General features: G+C 37.9%; 2 protein-coding genes and 1 long non-coding RNA gene across 6 annotated transcripts; 1 reads left to right on the top strand and 2 right to left on the bottom strand.

Annotated features, from left to right (window-relative positions):
- Positions 1-4,773: 4,773 nt before the first annotated feature.
- LOC126632707 (uncharacterized) lies at positions 4,774-6,489 on the bottom strand. Its single transcript, XR_007626795.1, has 2 exons — positions 5,328-6,489; positions 4,774-5,250 (listed from the first exon to the last, which is right to left on the bottom strand). It is a non-coding gene; the product is annotated as an uncharacterized LOC126632707 (long non-coding RNA).
- A 406-nt stretch (positions 6,490-6,895) lies between these two features.
- Positions 6,896-11,616, bottom strand: LOC126632703 (receptor homology region, transmembrane domain- and RING domain-containing protein 2-like). 4 transcript variants are annotated; one of them, XM_050303161.1, is made up of 4 exons: positions 11,169-11,616; positions 10,751-10,981; positions 9,001-9,438; positions 6,896-7,685 (listed from the first exon to the last, which is right to left on the bottom strand). In XM_050303161.1, the coding sequence occupies exons 1-4, from the start codon at positions 11,305-11,307 to the stop codon at positions 7,108-7,110; spliced, it is 1,386 nt and encodes a 461-aa protein (XP_050159118.1). In that variant the 5' UTR covers positions 11,308-11,616; the 3' UTR covers positions 6,896-7,107. The 4 variants fall into 4 exon arrangements, with proteins under 4 accessions (XP_050159118.1, XP_050159119.1, XP_050159121.1 ...); XM_050303162.1 differs by having other exon boundaries at positions 9,001-9,405; positions 11,169-11,614; XM_050303164.1 differs by lacking the exon at positions 11,169-11,616 and adding an exon at positions 9,761-9,994 and having other exon boundaries at positions 9,001-9,405; positions 10,751-10,899.
- A 3,710-nt stretch (positions 11,617-15,326) lies between these two features.
- LOC126632702 (CBS domain-containing protein CBSCBSPB3-like) lies at positions 15,327-21,372 on the top strand. The gene is made up of 14 exons (XM_050303160.1): positions 15,327-15,621; positions 15,809-15,977; positions 16,051-16,183; positions 16,338-16,508; positions 16,709-16,787; positions 16,910-17,023; positions 17,139-17,205; positions 17,335-17,440; positions 17,508-17,566; positions 18,280-18,386; positions 18,733-18,860; positions 20,141-20,223; positions 20,317-20,406; positions 20,970-21,372. The coding sequence occupies exons 1-14, from the start codon at positions 15,473-15,475 to the stop codon at positions 21,141-21,143; spliced, it is 1,629 nt and encodes a 542-aa protein (XP_050159117.1). The 5' UTR covers positions 15,327-15,472; the 3' UTR covers positions 21,144-21,372.
- Positions 21,373-21,437: the final 65 nt, after the last annotated feature.

Here is a 21,437-nt window from a genome sequence, read left to right as displayed (position 1 = left end):
ATATATATATATATATATATATATTCATTCGTATCTTCTATCTTCAATTTCTCACACACTTTGTGTGTGCCTATATGCTAGTATGTATGTATGTATGTGTGTGTGTGTGTGTGTGTGTGTGTGTGTATTCATTCATTCATATCTTCTATCTTCAATACCAAACACATTTTAATCACAAATTTAAGTTGTTTGTACCATACTTAGAGCCTCCGTATTTAGACCTCGTATAAATACTCGGAAAACTCAAATGTAATTATGTAATAAATGAAGAGGCAAATATGTAATAAGTGAGGAGCCCTTGTTCTATAAAATGACTCTTCACTCTCTTCATTGGCGAGAGGCCAAGATTGAGGTCAAGTTTAGGCCATAGGAAGAGAGCACACAGAAAGTAGGCTAGATAGCACACTGCCTATAGCTTCCTTGTATATTCATCATACAGAGAAATACAATTAACATCAGTGTGCACGTAGCCCAAACATTGGAGTGAACCACGATACATCTTGTGTTCTTTACTTTCTTGCAGATTCACAATCGGATTTACGTTGTTCCAAGACCTCCGGTTTTGTGCATCAACATTTGGCGCCGTATGTGGGAAATGACATGAAAATCTATGTCGGTTCTCTTTCATTTTTTTTCATCTCACCACCGTAAAACCTTTACAACCTCACCACTGTCCACCGTGGATCTGCAAAACCAAGAGACACTCTTCCTATCTCTCCATTTTCTCTTGCACCGAGAGACACCACCATCACTTTCACCACTCTCCGTCACCACATCGTGCTTCAAACCTTCATAACATGCATCTGTGCATTTTTTACAGATTTTGGTGTTCTTCTCCATGTAAACTCGGACGGGTTTGTGGGTTCTATAGCTCGGGCTTAGTTCCAATCCATTCCAGCAGAGAGAAAGAGGGAGAAAGAGAGAATCCCACCTACAATTCCAAAGACGAACGCCACGATTCTCTGTGTTCAATGACTTGATTTAGTTCAGAACTTCAGAGGATCACTATTCAGCTATCTCATCCGCACTCAAATCTCTCTTTCCACTGTTATTAAACAAGTCGAGCCTGGTCTAACTCCGACCCACACATAAACGGGGCCCAAGATTTTGCATGGATGTTGAGATACTGAAAAGTGATCGAATTTGAAAGGTGGGTTTATCGGGGATCGAGGTTCTACGAAATGGGTATGTCGCAAACCGATCAAAGAATGAAGGGATGGCTTTATCTCGTTTGTTCGAATCGGATTGGGCTACAGTACTCCCGCAAACACAGCTGAAGCCTCATCTTCGTCAGGTCGACCGAAAACGTTGTCGTCTCCATCACCATCGCCGAGAAGGTGGCTGGGATTCTGCAGGAGGCCACCGAGACCACTCTGGATTGGGTCAACCTCTTGGGTCAGCAATTACAATTCTTGCCTGAGGCCTTCGGCTCCATTCGCGGTTTACTCCTACTGGATCTTTCCAGAAATGAACTCAAAGTTCTTCCTAAATCAATAGGTAGATTAGAGAAACTGGAAGAGCTAAATGTGTCTTCAAATTTCTTGGAGTCATTGCCAGAATCAATTGGGAGGTTGCAAAATTTGAAGGTTTTGAATGCTACTGGGAACAAGCTAAGTGCCCTTCCCGACTCTATCTGTCAATGCAGGTCATTGTCAAAAGCTGCACAAAAACCTGTAGGGCTGTCAAGCACCACCCCACGCGATGCCAAAGCAAGCAGTGAATATACTCATCACCACTGATACGAAGGTCTTCATGGTCAAGACAGTCGTCGACCCATATCCTTTCTCCTGCGAATACCATGGGAAAAGCAAAAGCGAAGATAAGATTCTTTTCTTATTATTAATTCTATTATCATTCATTGTCTGCCATCTGCAAAAGGGAAAAGAAAAAGAAGAAACATAAAGAAAAGCAGAAAGCAAAATAAGATAAAAAGAAGTAAACATAATTGCGGTGGTGATGGCAGGTAAAAAAGGAAATTATTGGCTTGACCCATTTAGCAGAGGGTCGGATTTATTTTTGAATGATATGATTTATTTTTCTTATCTTTCGGAGACATCTGTATAACCCCATCAGATGGTAATAATAAAAAAAAATTTAAAAAAAAAAAAGGCAAGCCCAAAATAATGGGCTGTAATGTTATGTGAAAAGCGAAGGCCCATGTGCCCAAAAAAGTCAGGCCCTCTATTATCACCAACCAGGTAATCAAAAGTACGTCCAGTACTACAAAAAATTATTCGGCAACCTGCCGCTATTATCACTAACCATGTGATCAAAAGTACGTCTAGTACTACAAAAATTATTCGGCAGCCTGCCTATTATCACACAATCAGGAGATCAAAAGTACGTCCAGTACTACAAAAATTATTCGGCAATCTGCCGCTATTATCACCAACCAGGTGATCAAAAGTATGTCTAGTACTCCAAAATTATTCGACAGCCTGCCGCTATTATCACTAATTAGGTGATCAAAAATACGTTCAGTACTCCAAAATTATACATGAGCATCACTCATGTCAATCATACATAAATATTCATGAGCATCACTCATGTCAATCATACATAAACATTCATGACCATCATTCATGTCAACATTTATGAGCATCACTCATGTCAACATCCATGAGCATCACTCATGTCAATCAACATAAACATTCATGAGCATCACTCATGTCAATCAGCTTCGAAAGCTTCATTTACAGAGCTACAGCTTTGAGAGCTCAAACTTCAAAAGTTTCATTTACAAAAACTCCAACTTCAAAGCTTCACTTTCAAAGCTTCACCTACGAAGCTTCAATGCAGGGTATACAAATACCGCCTCCGAACAACCGCCACTTCGGCCCATACATGGATTCAATTTGAAGTCTTCAGCCAACATACTTTATTGACTGAAGATTTAGGAGACTACACTATGTACCATATATTAGGCTTCTGCAACTGGGTCTCATGAAAAATATTTGAGGGACTTAGCTCATTATTTATGTACTGATGAGCGAACCCTTATTCTATAAAAGGAACTCCCTCACTTTCATTAGAGAGCACCCATTATTCATGTATTGAGAAGCGAACCCTTATTTTATAAAAGCGACTCCCTCACATTCATTAGAGAGAGACTCTTAGCCCATTACTTATGTATTGTGGAGCGATCCCTTATTCTATAAAAAAAATTCCCTTACCATCATTAGAGAGCATCGCCGCCTGCTGAGCAACCACCTCGCCGCGAGCATCACTCCTAACCTATCACTTATGTATTAAGGAGCGATCCCTTATTCTATAAAAGGGACTCTCTCACCATTATTAGAGAGCATCGCTGCCTGCTAAGTAACCGCCTCGCCGCGAGCACCAACTCTAGCCCATCATTTTTTGTATTGAGGAGTGAACCCTTATTCTATAAAAGGGACTCCTTCACCTTCAACGCCACAAGCCGAGCCAACCAAGGCAACATAAGCCACAAGCAGAGTAGCCTCGCAACATGTGCCACTTCTAGTTGAGCATCATTTCAGATTGAGCACCGCCTCATATCGAGTATCAGTTCTAGACAACATCTAGTTACTTCGGTCCACACATGAACTGAATTTCAAGTCTCCAGCCAAAAGACTCTCTTGACTGAAGACTTGGGGGACTACTGTTTGTACCATACTTAGGGCCTCCGTATTTAGACCTCGTATAAATACTCGGGGGACTCAAATGTAATTATGTAATAAATGAAGGGGCAAATATGTAATAAGTGAAGAACCCTTATTCTATAAAAGGACTTACCACTCTCTTCATTGGGGGGAGGCCAAGATTGAGGCCAAGTTTAGGCTATGGGAAAAGAGCACACAGAAAATAGGCTAGAGAGCACACTACCTCTAGCCTCCTTGTATATTCATCATACAGAGAAATACAATCAACATCAGTTTGCACGTAGCCCAAACATTGGGGTGAACCACGATACATCTTGTGTTCTTTACTTTCTTGCAGATTCACGGTCAAATTTACGTTGTTCTAAAACCTCCGATTTTGTGCATCAACATAAACAAATTATCTAATTAAGCGTAATTAAGTATTAAATTAACGTTTTTGTTTTAATATGGTAGCACAACTTGATCAAATCCCAATTAATTACAACTTACAACACAACAGCCAAACAAAGGTCTCTCTAAATGTGATATATTATCTCTTATTTGACCCGCCACCCACTACATACTTAAAAATTAACATTAAGCCCTAATCAATCAATTAATTATATAAAATTACAATAAAAAATTATTTAAATTAAAAACGGTTTGGTCCGGTTATTTCATTTCTCAGTATTCCCAAACCAGAACCATTTGAGGTCCAATTTGATTTTGTGTCCCGATTTTGACTTTTTAAGTCAATGTGATTTTTTACGATTTTTTTTTAATCACGATTTTACGGTTTTTATACCAACCCCTATTGGGAGGAGATCTTTCATAGTAATGAAAAAAATACAACTTGGTACATCAAGTCTAATTATACAATTAGACATAATTTCAAAAAAAAAAAAAAATCTACACAAATGTATTATGATACCTCTTAATACCAGACTGTCCACACGCTACAAAATTTCTACAATCATTGGTGCCAGGAGATTTTTTACGATTGTCAAAATCCAAAGTCATTTTTCAATTTTGTGTGTTTAAATATCATTTATTCATGACAATCATGTACGATTCATAACATGAGTTGCATTTTCGTCTTTGAATTCCAAAATATTGTTGTATATAAAAACAAAATAATACTAATAACGTTAGCAACATTTAAGACAAATAATAATCTGCAAAATGTGCGGTTGCACTAGTTTTTTTTTTTTTTTTTTTTTTTAGTACATCGATATTTTTACAATAGGAGATGGAGAATTCGACTAAACCATACAATGGGCAGTCTAATTTGGTATCGAATTCATCATCCACGAGATTCGAACCTAGAACCACTCACTTTTAAGCGAAGAGGAATACCATCAGACCGTAGTACTAAGTGACACTTGTTGAAAGAGGGACATGGTAATACCAAAATGTTACTTGTTGTACACACAACCCTTTCAGATGCTCACCTATGCTCATTTCAGTACTCGGATCGGACCTCGCGGGCGATCCTCGTTAGACTGAGCCCGTCGCTCGGTCCTGCCTCGCCATTATCGCCACGCTCTCTCTTCGACTTGATTCGTGCCCGATCATTGGAAGACAACTGTTTTCCCCACACTGAACTAGGGTCCGAAATCTACGATAAACTCACGTTCATCACAGTCAACTGCGAATTACAACCAATGATATAAAATGACCGAGGACCATCAGAGAGAGAGAGAGAGAGAGAGAGAGAGAGAGAACCTGTAAAATATCTCGTTAAGAGCATCAGAGATCTTGTTGCAGCCTTCTACCACTCGAACAAATTTCACGGACTTTAACATAACCATGCCTGGAATCGCAATGAGTTCATGAAACTTTGTAAGAACCAAAGTATCCGTATTTGATATTTCTGTTCAATTTGGGATTCTTTTCTGTCTTCTTAGTGCAGTTGGTCCTTGAATTTTCCAATCCCTTCTTCTTAAGATATGTGCCACAACGATTTCCTGCCACCGCCTCCTTGATACCCATCACGTAATATAGCTATATTACGAGTTTACGACTATTCCAAAGAGCCATAACTTTTGATCCATTTTCCACATCGTTATTCCTTTTCCATCGGTGTATATGCTTCATATATAAAGCTTTGCCTAAGAATGAAACAGAGACACAAAATGTACTGATCCCATGCGACTTAGTCAATCCATACATATGTATCATTGTAATGCCGTTTTTAGATGAGAAAAAGGAAAAGGTACTGGAGCAAGCCTAGCACACCTTGGAGCGACAATTAGCAAAACAAAAATCTGAGACAGAAGATGTAAATGGCAGTACTCTGTATAGATTTTGGGTGTATAATTTGAATTCTAGAAATAGTTAGGTACTAGTTCCAGCAATCCCAGCACATCTTTAGAGAGAGAAACACAAATTCTCAAACCATTTTCGAGTTACGATTATCAGCATAGCAGACTTTTATGATAGTTCAGACTTCAGAGTCAAGCACAAAACCCTTGTATATGATACGGTATTTTTACTTACATGCTTACATAATCAGTAGGAGAATCCTAGATATGGAAATACTATAACAGAAACATGTAGATGTGCACTATCTACATTCACAGCATAAAACCTTTGGCAGAACTAAGCTTATCAACATAATCAATTCTGAATACTCGAACAAACTTAGCAACTGGAATATGTGAATCGCACAGCAAACATGATCTAAATGTTAGAAACTGAAATGAAATACATAAATGAAATTTAAATCAATTATTAAGAAGTAATCTATCTAATTGTGAAGTAGACAAAGCCCCTATCTCAGAGTCAAGACAATGCCCCTATTCTCATAGTAATGTTAAAGCCCTAATCTGAGAAAAATTGAGAGCTTCCAAATCCAAAAGTAAAAAAATTGTAAGAAGATATATAAACTTACAGATGAGTGATGACTTGATGAGCAGGTAGTCGCCGTTAGCAATAAAATTTCTCAGATGAGAGCCTAGAGGTCTGCAGCTGCAATCTGAAGATAAAGGAGTCGACTGCTAACTAGTGAAAGCTACACCAAACCCAGTAAAGATAAAAAAACAAAATTGGAGGGATGTGGACTGTCACTTAATTAAAAGTGCTTTTGCAGGCTCCATAAGTTTTAATTTTTAAAGCAACTTTTTACAACTTTACCAAACCATTTGATGATCAAAATTTTAAACATAAGTTATTCTGGAAAGAAATCCCAAACGCTCCCTAATAGTATCCACCACTGCCGATTATCAAATGCAACATCCAACACAGCACACCACAACTCACTCCTTGACTTTGCGACTGATAAACATCTGATATATGACTAAACATATCTTGCAAATTAAAACTATATACATGGTTTAATATACATGTGAGGTGGTAACAAGAAACATTTCAGTTGCGAATTCTAGCATATAGCAAGCATTCACATCATTCATAGACCTCAATCACGATACCGCAACAAGGTGAGGTCAGAGTGGAGAAAAGCATCTTGGTTCACCTCCCTCTCGAGCTATTTCATAAATCTTGATCAGCATTCAGGAAGAGATTGAGCAGAAGAAAAAGGAGAAAACGTTGCAGCTGATTCACTACAATGTAGTGGATGCTGTCGATGATTGGAAGAGCTCATGTAGCTTGGTGATGCATTGCTAGGGCTTGGAATGTGTCCAACAGACATGTATCTTGAATTCGGGGGTAATAAAGTTGGGTAACCCATGGAATGGGGTGAAACAAAATAGGAAACATGGGACCTTTGAGACGAGGCATTTCGGAGGTCCATTGAACTTCTGCTTGCACTAATAGAAGGGGACTGGCGATAGGAGGACCTAAGAGACTGCTGAATGTGACCTGTGCTAGCATAAGAGTGAGAATGAGACAATGAAGGGTTCCGTGACAATGATGGTCCTATCTGTATTGCTGAAGATGATGCTATTGATGATCTCATAGATGAAAGTACGGAAGATGCCACGGAGGATGGGCCGGACGAAAGCAATGGTGTGGATTCTGAAGCGGGTAGATCACCCGTATTAGCTCTTGCATCACGCTTGCAAACTGGACAAAAGGTTCTCCATGAAGTAAGCCAAGAATCCACACAGAAAGCATGAAACTCTGTCAAAATCCGGGCAAATGACAGTGAGATATGCATAATTCAAAATAATTATTTAAGTCAATATACAGCTGACGAGAAAAGTTGTTCAAGATTCTACATTATGTATGCAAGCTCCATTGACATTGAACAACTTCCATTAGGCTAGGTTAATAGCATAGCAGGTTATCAAAGTGGGAGATTCTTTAATTTTACCTCCGCAACTACTTCACATTTTATAACTATTCAAATTTAACCACTAACAACCTTCTAGAACTACTGGAAAGGTATCTGAATTTTCAGCATAAACAAATATTTAATTGCCATAACAACAAGCATTACCAAGAGTTTGTATTTTGCAGGATAGGATTTGTATTGCCATACCATGAAGCAAACATCAAACAAATGAGATGTTTTATACGATTCTTCCAATGGTTTCTCAATGATTTTTTATAATGTGGAGTGCAGCAAATAAACCAGTTTGCATCCACTTATATGAATTTAGAGGCCGATTAAGATAACATTTAAGGTTTGAACTTCAGAAGTCCCATTTGCTGCAATATCTGGCAGAATGACATAAATTTTTCAAGGAATATGAAATCTGCAGAAATGCGTATCGTATTTTTTTGAACACTTTTCACCACTCCAGAATAATGCCTAGTTTATGCCCCTTATGACTTGTTTAATCACCAAACCAGCACTCTGTTGATTATATGTCTAAGATAAAGCAAAGTTCTTGGAGGGAAGGACCAAATTTGGACCTTTCAGCATACAAATTCATTTAAATAACAAAGTATTGTTTTCACAATATGTTATCCAAACAAAAATTGAACAACACAAGTTAATGTGCCACTGTCTCAACCCCAAGTGGGTCTCTCCTAGTGGCCCACTATTTAGGACTTCAAACAACAATAGGTATTTGCCCAAAAAATCAATCAGGAATTCAAGCCTTGTCAGGATGCATCAATAAGCTCTTTTTTCCTCTACTAAACAAAGTCCTGAGATCCTATATGATATATTTGCATAGACAAGTGACTTTAAAATCCTAAAAAGTAGCGCAACTTGTGGCACCCTGCCCACCAGGTCAAGCCCAGTTGAAGTCCCAAAAATAACGCAACTTCTGAATACTGGTAATTGGGAAACAATGAGAAACCAATTCTTTGTTTACATGAAGTGAGAAATCAAATGTGACCAACGAATAAAATTTTGCATAACTTAGTAGAGTAGCTATCATAGATGCATTAAAATGCTAATGCAGGAAACATAAGCCAACCAATCATACAAAAAAGCTCCGCAAGGAACAACATTTTTTATATGGTGGAACAAAAAGAAACTTACTATGGCGACATGGCAGAATCCTGAGTTTTTCTCCAAAGTTATAGTCCTCAAGACATATAGCACATGTGCTTGATGTGCAGTTGTCCTCTAAAACAGTGGTAAATTTCAAACTTGGCATTGCTTTTACTAAGCGTTTGCTCATCCCATGAAATTCTTGGACACGAGAAGCTTGAGGCCTCTCTCGTCTTATTCGATGCCTGCGAACGAAAAAACAAGTAGCCAGCACTGCAGACATGGCAAGCAATGAAATGAAAGAGATTGCCATGATTGACCATGCTGTATTCTCAAAGCTTGCAATTAGCCACAGCTCCATGTTAGTAAGTCCAATGTACTTCTTTAGTAGTTCACCAGAAGTTTTCGAAACGAACACGGCGTATATTTTTATACCAGCTGAGCTTCCTGCCACTGTATTTTCCACACAAAAGGGAATTACAGTTTCTAGAAAGGGCGAACAAATAAAATAAATAATTAAAACTTAAACCACTTGGGAGGGTAAAAGGGTATAGAGAAAATTAAAAATAGACTAGAAAGTGCACGCATATTAACATATGGTCACAAATCTCAGAACATGAAGAAAGTCTGTGTATCTTCTACTGCATTTATGTATTCTGAAATGATGTATTCATCAATTTACCCCCTGAACTTGTAAGGATTGGCCAATTACCCCCCTCAACTTTCATAATTAATCAATTTGCACCCTACTGTTAATTTTTTGAATTTACCATCTATTCTTCCGTTAAGTAGGTATCCGCATGACTACCTTTAAAGGGCAAAAAAGTCATTTTCCCTTCACCTTCGATCTTCTTCCTTTTCTTCGAACTTTCTCTTCTTCTTCCTTGTCTCCATGATGAGCCCGTGACTGCCGACAACGCCTCCCTCCTCCGCTGTTTGCATCCCAGTCCATTTGATATGCTGCTTTTGCAGTTTGCAGCTGCCCACACCCCCATCGCCTCCTATCTCGGCCTCGTCTACCTCTGGTAAGGTGTATTGAAACCTACTTAACGGAAAATGACAGTAGAGTGCAAACTGAAAAAATGACAGTAGGGTGCAAATTGACTTTTTTTGCCCTTAAAAGCCTGTCATGCGGATACCTACTTAACACCTACCTAACGGAAGAATAGATGGAAAATTTAAAAAATTAACAGTAGGGTGCAAATTGCCTAATTATGAGAGTTGAGGGGGGAAATTGGCCAATGATCACAAATTAAGGGGGTAAATTGATGAATACCTCTTCTTAAATTACTTGTGGGAGAAGGTTCATCACCACTACGAAAAGTAGTAGATTGAGGTGTAAACCTTTCGGGCATTGAATAGAAATGTAAAAACTATACACATATATATGTGTGTGTGTGTGTGTAAAATTAACAAAGTCTGAATCTATCATTCAAGCATAATAGTCAACCTTCAAACAGTTTTTTTCAATATCTTCCTCCTGTGAAACTTTTTGCTATTATTTTATCGTCATTCTAATTTTAGTTTTTAAACACCTAGTTCGAATAGATAAAAAGTAAATACAACTAAGCTGAGTTATAACTAGCAAGACAGTGGTTTACTTAGGAGCTTGTGACCATTTGGGAGGCATGGACAGACTTGTGTGTTGTTTTTTTTATGGTCAACTAGACTTGTGTATTGTTTACATCTCCAACAACACCGTTAATTTTCATTGATCAGTGAGTAATTGCTGGAAAATATGGAGCTTGACAAATCAAAACACTAGGCGTGAAAAATTGTTATCGGAAAAGGTCATTACTTGAAACCAAGATGTTGCTATCTTCATTGTCGTAGATAATTGCAGCTTTGAAGCCGGCCTTTTGTGCTCTTCTAACTTTATCCTCAAAACTACACCCTCCTCTTACGATCAAAACGAAGGGGGAGCTATAATTCGTGCCTTGTTCGACTTGATTAGTCAATGTCGAGCACGCATGAGGAGGCTCTGCCAAATACAATACTCCGCATTCCCCGGAACCCTTAACCTCCGGAGCTGTAATTAACATCATTGTCCACCACAAAAATCAACAAAAACACAAACATGGAAAACAACAAACAAACACACATACGTATAATTATTAGTTTGGTTTAACTTTCAGCTACTCTTGTTTCCCGCAATTTCTTAGCAACCAAACAGAAATTAAAACATGAAGAAAAGAGCAAAAGCAAAAGACACTCACCAAAAGTAGCTTCCTTGTCGTCGAAAGAGAGAGTGACGTTGTTCCCCATCAGCACCACATTGGCCTTGGTGATGCAAAATCGGCCGAACAGAACCACCGCCACCGCCACCAGAACCACCGCCAGATTCATAGTGCTCATCAATCCCCCCGATCAAAACCCTAAAGTACCAATTTGGATAATTTAACTCTCAACTAGTTGGGGAAAAGGACAAACAAGGAAGCAAAATTGATAATATAACTTAACAAAATCCATTTTCTGATCCACAAAGCATCTAAAATCCCCTTTTTTATATATACTTTGATGCTTTTCTGCAATTTTCTGATTTGATTTCAACAGCTGAGAAAAAAGGAGAGAACCCTTTTGACAGCTAATTGATTTATACATAAAAAGGGATGGTTCAATTTTACGGGAACTCCAGTTACTCCCTATCCATATTATTGTGTGTGCATTGTTGATTGGTTAAATATAAAGGTTTTTCGAACCGAAAACAAAAATGGTATCGTAGTCCTATTTAACTGAACTATTTTAAAGGAATATTTTTTGGTACGCAGACGGGATGAGACAGAATGGGATGGGACGGAATGGGATGAGATGGAATGGGACGAGATGGGATGGAATGGAGAGGGAGCAAAGATGCCCTCGGATGGAAACAAAGAGGAAGAAAAGGAGACAGAGATGTTATAATTGTGTTCCATATATGTGGAACGAGTCGTTCTAGAGGGTGAAGCGGAATGAAAATTCACCAAAAATTCGTTCCATCCATTTTAGGCGCATCAAACGTGGGACATAACGCCTCGTCTCACTTCGTTCCGTCTCGTCTCACGTACCAAACGGTACCTAAGAGAGAAGAGAGAGGAGATAGATTTAATTGTAAGATGTGTGTTGTATCATCTCATTGTACTTTTATTTATATAATAGTATAACATATTAAATCCTTAGGATTATAACACTAATAGAATAATAACTACTATAGAGAATATTCAAATATATTTCTAGATACAATAGGATTTACAAAATTACATTTATATTCTAAATATGAAGCAACAATAGGGTTTTTTTTTTTTTGGAATTTTAACGAAAAACTTCTGGTACTGTTTGTTGGAAATGTGCCCTAAAACCAATCATATGATGATACTTTACGGACATTTCACATGTTAAACTAATTTAGTTTAATATCAAGGGCAAAGATTATTGTTTGAGCCGTCTCATATAAATGTTATACGCTTAAATGATAAGTCCAAGGAATATGTGATTGGGAGAATGCGATCTAAAGAAGTTAGATTCATGAGACCATTCTTTCGTAAACACATCCTAAACGTTCCTGATCATAGGATTGCCAATTGGGCATTGACAGTCCGTTAAGATCAGTACGTGATGTGTCTTCTCTCAGGGAGAGTGACTAGTCTCGAGTCATTGGTGTGTGTGACATCAAGACAAGTACGTAGGTGCTCAATAGATAATGAGTTCACTGAACACGATCAACGAAGAGTTCTCATATTCATGTCACATGAGAACTCATGGTTGGGATAATGCAAAGTAGTCATTTGACCTGAGGCATCATAGTTGTCTTGTGGTTAGGTACTTGATCTTTGATTATGTCAAAGTCACCCCATCCGCGGGTGTCCACGGCATCGTCGAGGTTAAGCCGCTTAGCCATGCAGGCAAGTGAATGCACAACAAGGGATCTCTAACCTTCAAACTGTTTAGGGGAGAATACTCTATGATATGATTAAGAATCTCTGGCCAGAGTATGAATGAGATTTAGCAAGTCGTTTCAAATCACATTCAAGGTAATCATATAAGCACACGAATCACATTGGATAGTAGACATGAATAAACTATCAAACCAAACAATGTGGTCAAGAGTATTGTATTAGAGAAAGACCGAATTGCATTTGTAATCCTAAACTGAATAGGTTCTCCATCTCTTCTAATTAGCTTGGGTAACCATGATATGCTGCTAGGTGTCACTCATGGTTTGTGGAAGCCCTAAACGTGTATAATCACTAAAGGGAGAATTGAAAGTAAGTTTCAATTCACAATCGATTTGAAATGGTTTTAATCGCCCACTGCCTCGCTAAAAAAAACCTAATGGATCGTACACCGTGTAAGGTGGAGATTGAAGAAACAATGGAGATGAGTAAGAATAATTAAATGGTTTAATTATTTATGGCAATGATTAATTAATATGTTAATTAATCAAACGAATAAGTTCGTTAAAGACCTCGGGATAGTTTTGGACCTTAAGGCCCAATGAGCTTTGAACGTCAAGCCCATTGACTTAAGTTGTATGACAACTTAATGAATAATGATTCACAAAGGCCCAAAAAGCCCAATAGAACCCTATGGCCGGCCATTTAGAGGAAGGGTAGTGAACTTGCTTTAATTACAAGTTTGCCACTCCAATGAATAAAGGTATACATATGACTTTATAGCTAAAATTCATTAAGGGTTTTCTTTTGGGGAAATGATGAGAACACAAGCTCTCTTTTCTCTCTAAAGAGGCCGGCCCCCTTGGAGGGATTAGCTAGTAATCTTTCTCCTCCAAGGTTACTCATCTCTTCTTCACATCTCACCTTGGTGTGGAGATTTAGAGGTTCTCAATTTTGAGAACTTGGAGAAACCTATTCTTCCATCCAAATCCATGGATCTAAGAAGCAAAGAATGAATGCCCTATCTTTTGGGTGATTATCCTTTGCTTATGCAAAGAGGAATCAACAAAGGTAAAATTTCTCAACTCACTTTGTTTTGAGTTGAGTCTTGGTTCACCTAACTACTAGGCTTTGAATTTAATGGGTAATGTTTTGTTTTGAGTGCATGCAAGCATGATTCCGCCTTTAAGTTGTTAATTGCATGCTATAGATGTTGCTCAAATGAACATGTTTTTCACAAAATTTCCTTCACTGTTCACTTTAACGAAAAATCATATTTTTACACTAAAAAGTCAATCCTGATACAATTCACGTTACTCTTTATTTTATCTTTATCATTAAAACTCAAAATTTTCAAATCATTTTCATTAGTTTTTTTTTTTCAATAACAAACTGTTTTTTATATTCTGTCAACTCATTAATTTGGTCCTTTATATTTCAAAATCATCAATTTGTCCTTTTTTTCTATTGTTTTGGTCATCAAATCATCTTTACCGTCTACCTCTTTTAAAAATTTTGTTATCTGCTTATGCAACGCCTTTTATCTAAAATGGTTTTTGAAATTGATATAAATCTTTAATTTATTTTTGAGATTTAAAATTAATAGAAGTGATTATTGAAATTGTTCACGGTATATCATTTTGGTTATTCTGTGAGAAATTTCCTTTTAAATTGATGGTATTTTGTTAAATCAACCCCTCATCTTATATGTCGCATCCATACCCGGGCCCCCACCACATGCCGGACTCGACTCCGCCATAGCATGATATTGTCCGCTTTGGGTCCCAACCACGGCCTCACGATTTTGTTTATAGGAACTCACACATTAACTTCCCAGTGGGTCACTTATCATAGGATTGCTCTTGCACGAACTCGCCTAACTTGAAGTTCCAATAGAACCCGAAGTCACTAAGCTCCCAAAAGGCATCGTGTTAGGATAGAGATGAAAATATATATATAAGCTTACATGATTCACTCCTCTGGACGATGTGAGATGTTACATTAAACATGTGATTTCTTCAATTTAACGAATATTTTTCACAAAAAGACTAAAATAATTGATGTTAAACGATCTCAAAATTACTTTTATCGATTTAACGAAAATTTTAAATCCCATAAAACCAATTACTTATACCATTTAAAGCATCAATTTTCTCAAAAATAGTGTAAAATATTAAAAATATTTTCGGTTTGGTTTGAGATTATCGAATTAACGGTCAAGGAAACCGAATACCATACCAAAACTTTCGTCTTTTTTGGCTTTTCGGTTTTTGGTATGCCTCAGTCTCAGCGTAAGGTAAATTTCAGTTCCGTTTCGGATTTTTCAGTCATTTTATCCACCCCTAGTTATTAACTCAAATATTGTGTGACTTAATTTAAATTTCAAAAACCTGAACCGAACCAGAGCAATTGGTCCGGTTCAATCGACTTTCTCTGCCCCTCGGGCCACCACAAAATTATCCTCCATGTTTAATTGAAAATTACAATACTCTGTCTGTCTCACTCCAATTTTAATTCCAAAAATAAAAGAGGAGAGAGAGAGAGGGGGAGGTTTCCCTTTTTCTGTCTCCCTCTCTTATCACTGCAACTAAATTAGGGTTTCTGCAGTTCAGATAACCAGAGAAACCCTAATAATCGCAGAGAAGAGAAAGATGAGCAGTCAGGTGGGTGTGAGGCGGACCAGTCTCAGCCAAAAACGCGGCCCCTCCGCCGGGGTTAAGAAATCGGCCCCTCCCGAGAACGGAACCTCTAATGGCACCGCGACCAAACCTTCCTCTCCTCCTCATCCTCCTCCCCTTTCGTAAGTTTTTATTGTCCTTTCTCGTTTGCTCTATGTTTGTTTCCCGAGAAAATGGTTTCCTGGAAATTTTTTCTTCAATTTGTATAGTTGAGTTGATTTCAAGTTTGGTTTCCTGAGAATTGGGGACTGCAAAACTTGCCTTTAGTTTTTAACAGAAAATGGTGTTTTAATTTTAATATTTAACAAGGTCTGGTGGTGGGGAGAGGACGGTGAAGAAGCTAAGGTTGTCGAAAGCTCTAACTATTCCGGAGGGGACTACAGTATCTGATGCATGTCGGAGGATGGCGGCTCGCCGTGTGGATGCTGTGCTCTTAACTGATTCAAATGCGTTGCTTTCCGGGATTGTGACGGACAAGGTTCAAGCTATAACTCATAGTAGGCTGTTGTTGTGAGTTCTTGAGTATTTGCTTATTGTACTTTTGCTTTTAGGACATTTCCGCTAGAGTCATTGCCGAGGGGCTGAGACCGGAGCAGACAATTGTATCAAAGATCATGACGCGGAATCCTATATTTGTTAATTCTGATTCGTCAGCTCTTGAAGCTCTTCAGAAAATGATCCAAGGTTAGTTTTTTATCTAACAAGGTTGTAGTTTTTGTTATTTTGTTTTATTGTTCTTGTCTGCGAGTGGGTTTGTCTAAGAATTTGCATCTAAATCTTCATTTATCATGGCTACGTTGGGCAACGCGGATGATTTCATTTCTTTTTCTGTTAACAGGTAAATTCAGACACCTTCCTGTTGTAGAGAGTGGTGAAGTTATTGCCTTGTTAGATATCACAAAATGTCTCTATGATGCTATATCAAGATTGGAGAAGGCAGCAGAGCAGGGGAGTGCCATTGCTGCTGCAGTTGAAGGAGTTGAACGCCAGATGGGAGCCAATTTTTCTGGTTCGTATTAATGTTTGAAATATTATTAAATTACTTGAGTGTGATTGGAAGTTGCTTCCTACAGTAAGGTTTTACAAAAGCCTCTGTTTTATAGAGAATGTGCACTGTATTAACAGAGCCTATTTGTTTATTATTTTGGTACATACATTTGACACATCTGTTAGGATTTAACTTATTCTGTTTATCATCATGTATTGCAGCTCCATATGCTTTTCTAGAAACTTTGAGGGATCGAATGTTCAAGCCATCCTTGTCAACCATCATTGGTGAAAATTCAAAGTACAGTTCTTTAGCATGACTTGCCATTTGGTCTTTTAGGGAGGATGCAATTTATAACTTTTGGCTTAATTTTTGTTTAAGGTTTGTTTTCTATTGACAAGCTTGTAGCTCTATGATTTCAGGGTTGCCATTGTTTCCCCATCGGATCCTGTCTATGTTGCAGCAAAAAGGATGCGGGAGTTGCGGGTTAATTCAGTTATAATTGTAATGGGCAACAAGATTCAGGGGATACTAACGTATTGTTCTTTACTTTATATTTGTTTATGAACATTTGGAGTTAGATGCTATTCTTGGATGTTGTATGTCCTCTCTAATGAATATCATATGATGCCTGCTTTTGACTGACTGCAGTTCCAAGGATATCCTTATGCGAGTTGTGGCGCAGAATCTCTCTCCTGAGTTGACTTTGGTGGAAAAGGTTTCCTCTAAACCGTCGAATGTTTGATTATTCTATATTTAGAATTAACTATATAGCTATGTTCCTTTTTTGAATAAGCTTCCTGGAACAAACATGAATCAACTTGTGCTATCCAAATAATTTGTTTAGGTAATGACTTCAAACCCTGAGTGTGCTACGTTAGAGACAACGATCCTTGATGCACTGCATATAATGCATGAAGGGAAGTTCTTACATCTTCCTGTCTTAGATAGAGGTGAGTGGTACTTTTTATAGTACATATTTTTACTGTTTATAAGGTGTATTGACATCTGTTTGTGCAGATGGATGCGTTGCTGCCTGTGTGGATGTTCTGCAGATAACTCATGCGGCAATTTCTATGGTAAAGTCATCCTGGTTATGGTTTAGATGTGTGCCTTATTCATCAGAGTGAAGAAATTTTTTATTTTCTTTTTTTCCTTTGCATTTGGATATGAAAGATGTTGATTTACATTGCAGAATATATTGAACTTTTAAGGGATGGGATTGCCCAGTATATAATATATATTCAGTGCATTCTTTTGGTTTAGTTTTTAATTTTCCAATTGTGATAGAAGGTCGTCTAACATGTCTTGTGAGTGTTTCTCATAGTTGTCTTATTTTATTTTATTTCCATTTCGTTCCGTGTATGGTTTACAAATTCTATATGCATCTTCTCCTCCTTGATTGCCATGTAAGTTCTTGATTTTTTTATCTTTTGCTTATGTAGATTATATGCATCTTATGTACATATGCTGTAGTTGTTGCTGAGTTTTTCTATTTGGTGCATGCGAGTTATGAAATATTGCCATAAATGTTTGAAACTTGAATTCAAAATTTGGGTGCTATAAATGCATTACATTGAAGGACTTTTAATTTGTTTCTATTATTTACCTTCAAGGGTTATAAATGCAAATTTGGCCTAAATTGAAAAGGAAGAAAAAAACTTGGGTTAATTCTAATGATAGTTGCATTGTTTAGGCTTGAATCTAAAAGCCCCTTTGGATGTTCTCATTTATCACTTTTTTAAAGCGTCCAAGGATAAATTGATTAAGTAGTTGTTTATTCCTTTCCTAGGTTGAAAATAGCTCAGGAACTGTTAATGATATGGCAAACACAATGATGCAAAAATTCTGGGATTCAGCACTTGCTTTGGAGCCACCTGATGATTGCGATACTCAAAGGTATTCAAAACTTGCTAATATATGTATTTTGTTCACTTACACAATTTTTCTACTGACTTAAACAATCTAGTGCTGAAGTGAGACTAATTTGATCAGAAGTGTTGAGGTTAGGAAGACTATACAACAGCAACAACAAAGCCTTTTCCCACTAAGTGGGGTTGGCTATATGAATTCTAGAACGCCATTGCACTCGGTTCTGTGTCACGTCTTCCTTTAGGAAAACTATGGAAAAGAAAAATTATCTGCACAAATGCATGTTGTAATTTCGTTTCATCACTGATTCAGTGATTCTGTTTTTGGATAACCTGGTTATTCAGTAACCATAATTAGGGTCTTTTGTTTTCAGTGAAATGTCTGCACTGATGGCATCTGATGGGGCAGATGGAAAGTTTTCTTATCCTTCTCTTGGTCTTGGAAATTCATTTGCCTTCAAATTTGAAGATCTTAGGGGTCGAGTGCATCGAATTAATTGTGGTGAGTGGTGGTTGGAGGCCAAAAATCATTGCAAGCATACTTTGTTATCACTTTGCTTGATTACTTATATATACCCTTCCTATCATGAATATTTTGTGGAGTGATTGCTCGGTGAAAGGATAGAGTTGGGTACAAATTGTTAAACTATTGCGCCCCTCTGCGTCAAACAATCAAGTTTATCCTTATCATTTTACAATGCAGTCTATGAGTCTATCTTTTGGTTACATGGATGCCAAATTGATGCCAGGTTGCTCACCCTTCACCTCTCTAAATTTAGAAGCTTAAGTCTTTCTTTAGAATAAAAAGTTCTTATTTTTTATGTGGCATCTGTTAATCCAGGTGTCATCAACTTGGAATCTACATAAGAAAAGAATAGGCCAACTGAGTGCTGTCTAAGACAAACAAAGGTTTACTTGACAGTTAGACTGACCCTTAGTTTTATAGCTTTTTCCCTCTTTTTCTCTTTTTGGGAGTATATTTTATTTTTTCCTCTTGGTTGATAGCTAGGAATAGAATGTTGGGCGGTGAAGCATCAACACGTAGGTGTAGTGGAGATGAGGATGCTTCGTTGGATGTGTGGGCACACGAGAAAGGATAAGATTAGGAATGAGGATATCTGAGGTAAAGTAGGAGTAGCCGAAATTGAAGGAAAGAGGAGAGAAAATCGGTTACGGTGGTTTGGACATGTGCAAAGAAGGCCTACTGACGCTCTAGTTCGAAGATGTGACCACGGGACAGAGGTTCAGGGCCGAAGGGGTAGAGGAAGACCTAGGAAAACTTTGGAAGAGACCCTAAGAAAAGACTTAGAGTACTTGGATCTAACGGAGGACATGACACAAAACCGAGCGCAATGGCGTTCTAGGATTCATATAGCCGACCCCACTTAGTGGGAAAAGGCTTTGTTGTTGTTGTTGTTGTTGTTGGTTGATAGCTAGGAATAAACTACAAAATAGGGGGAAGCCTTCTATCATAATCCACCTCTACTAATAGTGTCTAGAAATCTGGGGTCTCGATTTTCATTTATTTAGTGACCAATGGGTTTAGTCGTGGCATAGAATTCGCTGTGTAGTGACCTTGGTCTCCATGGTTTGGTTTTTCCACCGGGCTGGATCAGCACTGGGTGGGGAGAGCTCTGTGACTGAGTTGATGGACGTGATTTTTTTTATTTTTACTTTTTTGTGCTTACAGACCAGATGTTTCGACACTAAAATTGAACCCACAATGACCTTATGTTTTGCCTTTTCTTATTCTTTTTTTTTTTTTTTTTGTTTATTCTCCAGGCATGGAAAATTTAGATGAGCTGGTATCTGCTATCATGAAAAGGATTGGTGCTGCTAATGATCACGATCGTCCTCACATTTTGGTTAAAACTTTGAGCTAATTTTTGGTTTCATCTGATTTATTGGGCTGCAAAGCTTCACAGTGTTTACCTTAGTAATTCTTTTCTTTCCTCCAGTTTGAAGATGAAGATGGTGATAGAGTTCTACTTGCAACTGATGATGATCTTATTAGCGCAGTCAGCCATGCTCGAGGAGTGGGACTGAAGGTAGTATAAATGTTAACTCTATGCTCATTTACTGGATTTCTAAGGCTTTTTAAAGCATTTTGGCGCAATTATTTTATTATTTAAACTTATAATTGCTTCCCCCCCTCTTTTTTATCTAGTTGTTAATATCTTGTGGACAATATGTTGATACAAGGTGACAAATGATCATTTAATAACGGTTTGAAGTTGAGAAACTTTTATATTGATAGGTTTGGTGGTGAAGGGCTGAGTGTTTAGATTACAATTGGGGAAAGAGAAGTTTTTCATGAGGGAACAAATGAAATACTTAAAAGATAATTATTGTGTCCATTTTTTCTTCTAGAGTTTAACAATTATACCGGAATTCAATGGAGGATATGACACAGTGAGCCAGGTTTATGTAGCTTGTTGAATTCGACTGTTGAGGAGCTGTACCTGTACATATTGTTCGTGATAGGATTAGATCACTAGAGGGGTGTGTCGGAGTTTATGTGTTATTATTTTGGGATGTTTGGGAGTTTATACGTGTAACCATTTTTCAGCTGTATGGTTTATTCCTCAAGTGTACCTCTTATCTATCTCAGGTTCTAAGGTTGCATCTGGACTTCTCTGATTCTGGCCACCGAAGCATATCACAGCCAGGAACAACGATGACCCAAAAAAGCAGATGGACGTCTGTGCAAACCGGAGTTCTTGCAAGTGCTGTTGCGTTAACTGGCGTTGGGGTGCTGGTCTATTTGAAGCGCACGAACCTGTAATGCTTGTCCCGATTGTGTAAAGAAAACATTCTAGGATCGATCATAAAGGTAGTCAAGAGCCCTCCTTGCCCTGCCAAACCTCGTTGGCAGGGGATTCAAGGAAACCAAACATTTTGGACTCGGAACACGAGCCGGATGAAGGCAGAAGGATAATCCATGCATATTGTAGGTTAAAACATAAAGAGCCGGATGAAGGCGATGACTGGAAAATCGTTATATTTTTGTTTCAGATATTACTGTGGAAATGGATCGCGTTTCGTCCGCAAGGGATAATATCGGGAAGAAAAAAAATAG

This window comes from Malus sylvestris, chromosome 8, assembly GCF_916048215.2.
Source record: "Malus sylvestris chromosome 8, drMalSylv7.2, whole genome shotgun sequence".
Classification (NCBI taxonomy): domain Eukaryota; kingdom Viridiplantae; phylum Streptophyta; class Magnoliopsida; order Rosales; family Rosaceae; genus Malus; species Malus sylvestris.
This window is presented reverse-complemented; position numbering and strand designations above follow the sequence as displayed.

Coding starts and splice junctions, on each gene's coding strand:
- LOC126632703 (XM_050303161.1), bottom strand. CDS start 11,307: ATGAGCACTATGAATCTGGCGGTGGTTCTGGTGGCGGTGGCGGTGGTT. Junction 9,439..10,750: donor TAGCAACATCTTGGTTTCAA/GTAATGACCTTT, acceptor CGCCCTTTCTAG/AAACTGTAATTCCCTTTTGT. Junction 7,686..9,000: donor GATTCTGCCATGTCGCCATA/GTAAGTTTCTTT, acceptor GGATTTTGACAG/AGTTTCATGCTTTCTGTGTG.
- LOC126632702 (XM_050303160.1), top strand. CDS start 15,473: ATGAGCAGTCAGGTGGGTGTGAGGCGGACCAGTCTCAGCCAAAAACGC. Junction 15,622..15,808: donor CCTCATCCTCCTCCCCTTTC/GTAAGTTTTTAT, acceptor ATATTTAACAAG/GTCTGGTGGTGGGGAGAGGA. Junction 15,978..16,050: donor CCGGGATTGTGACGGACAAG/GTTCAAGCTATA, acceptor TTTTGCTTTTAG/GACATTTCCGCTAGAGTCAT.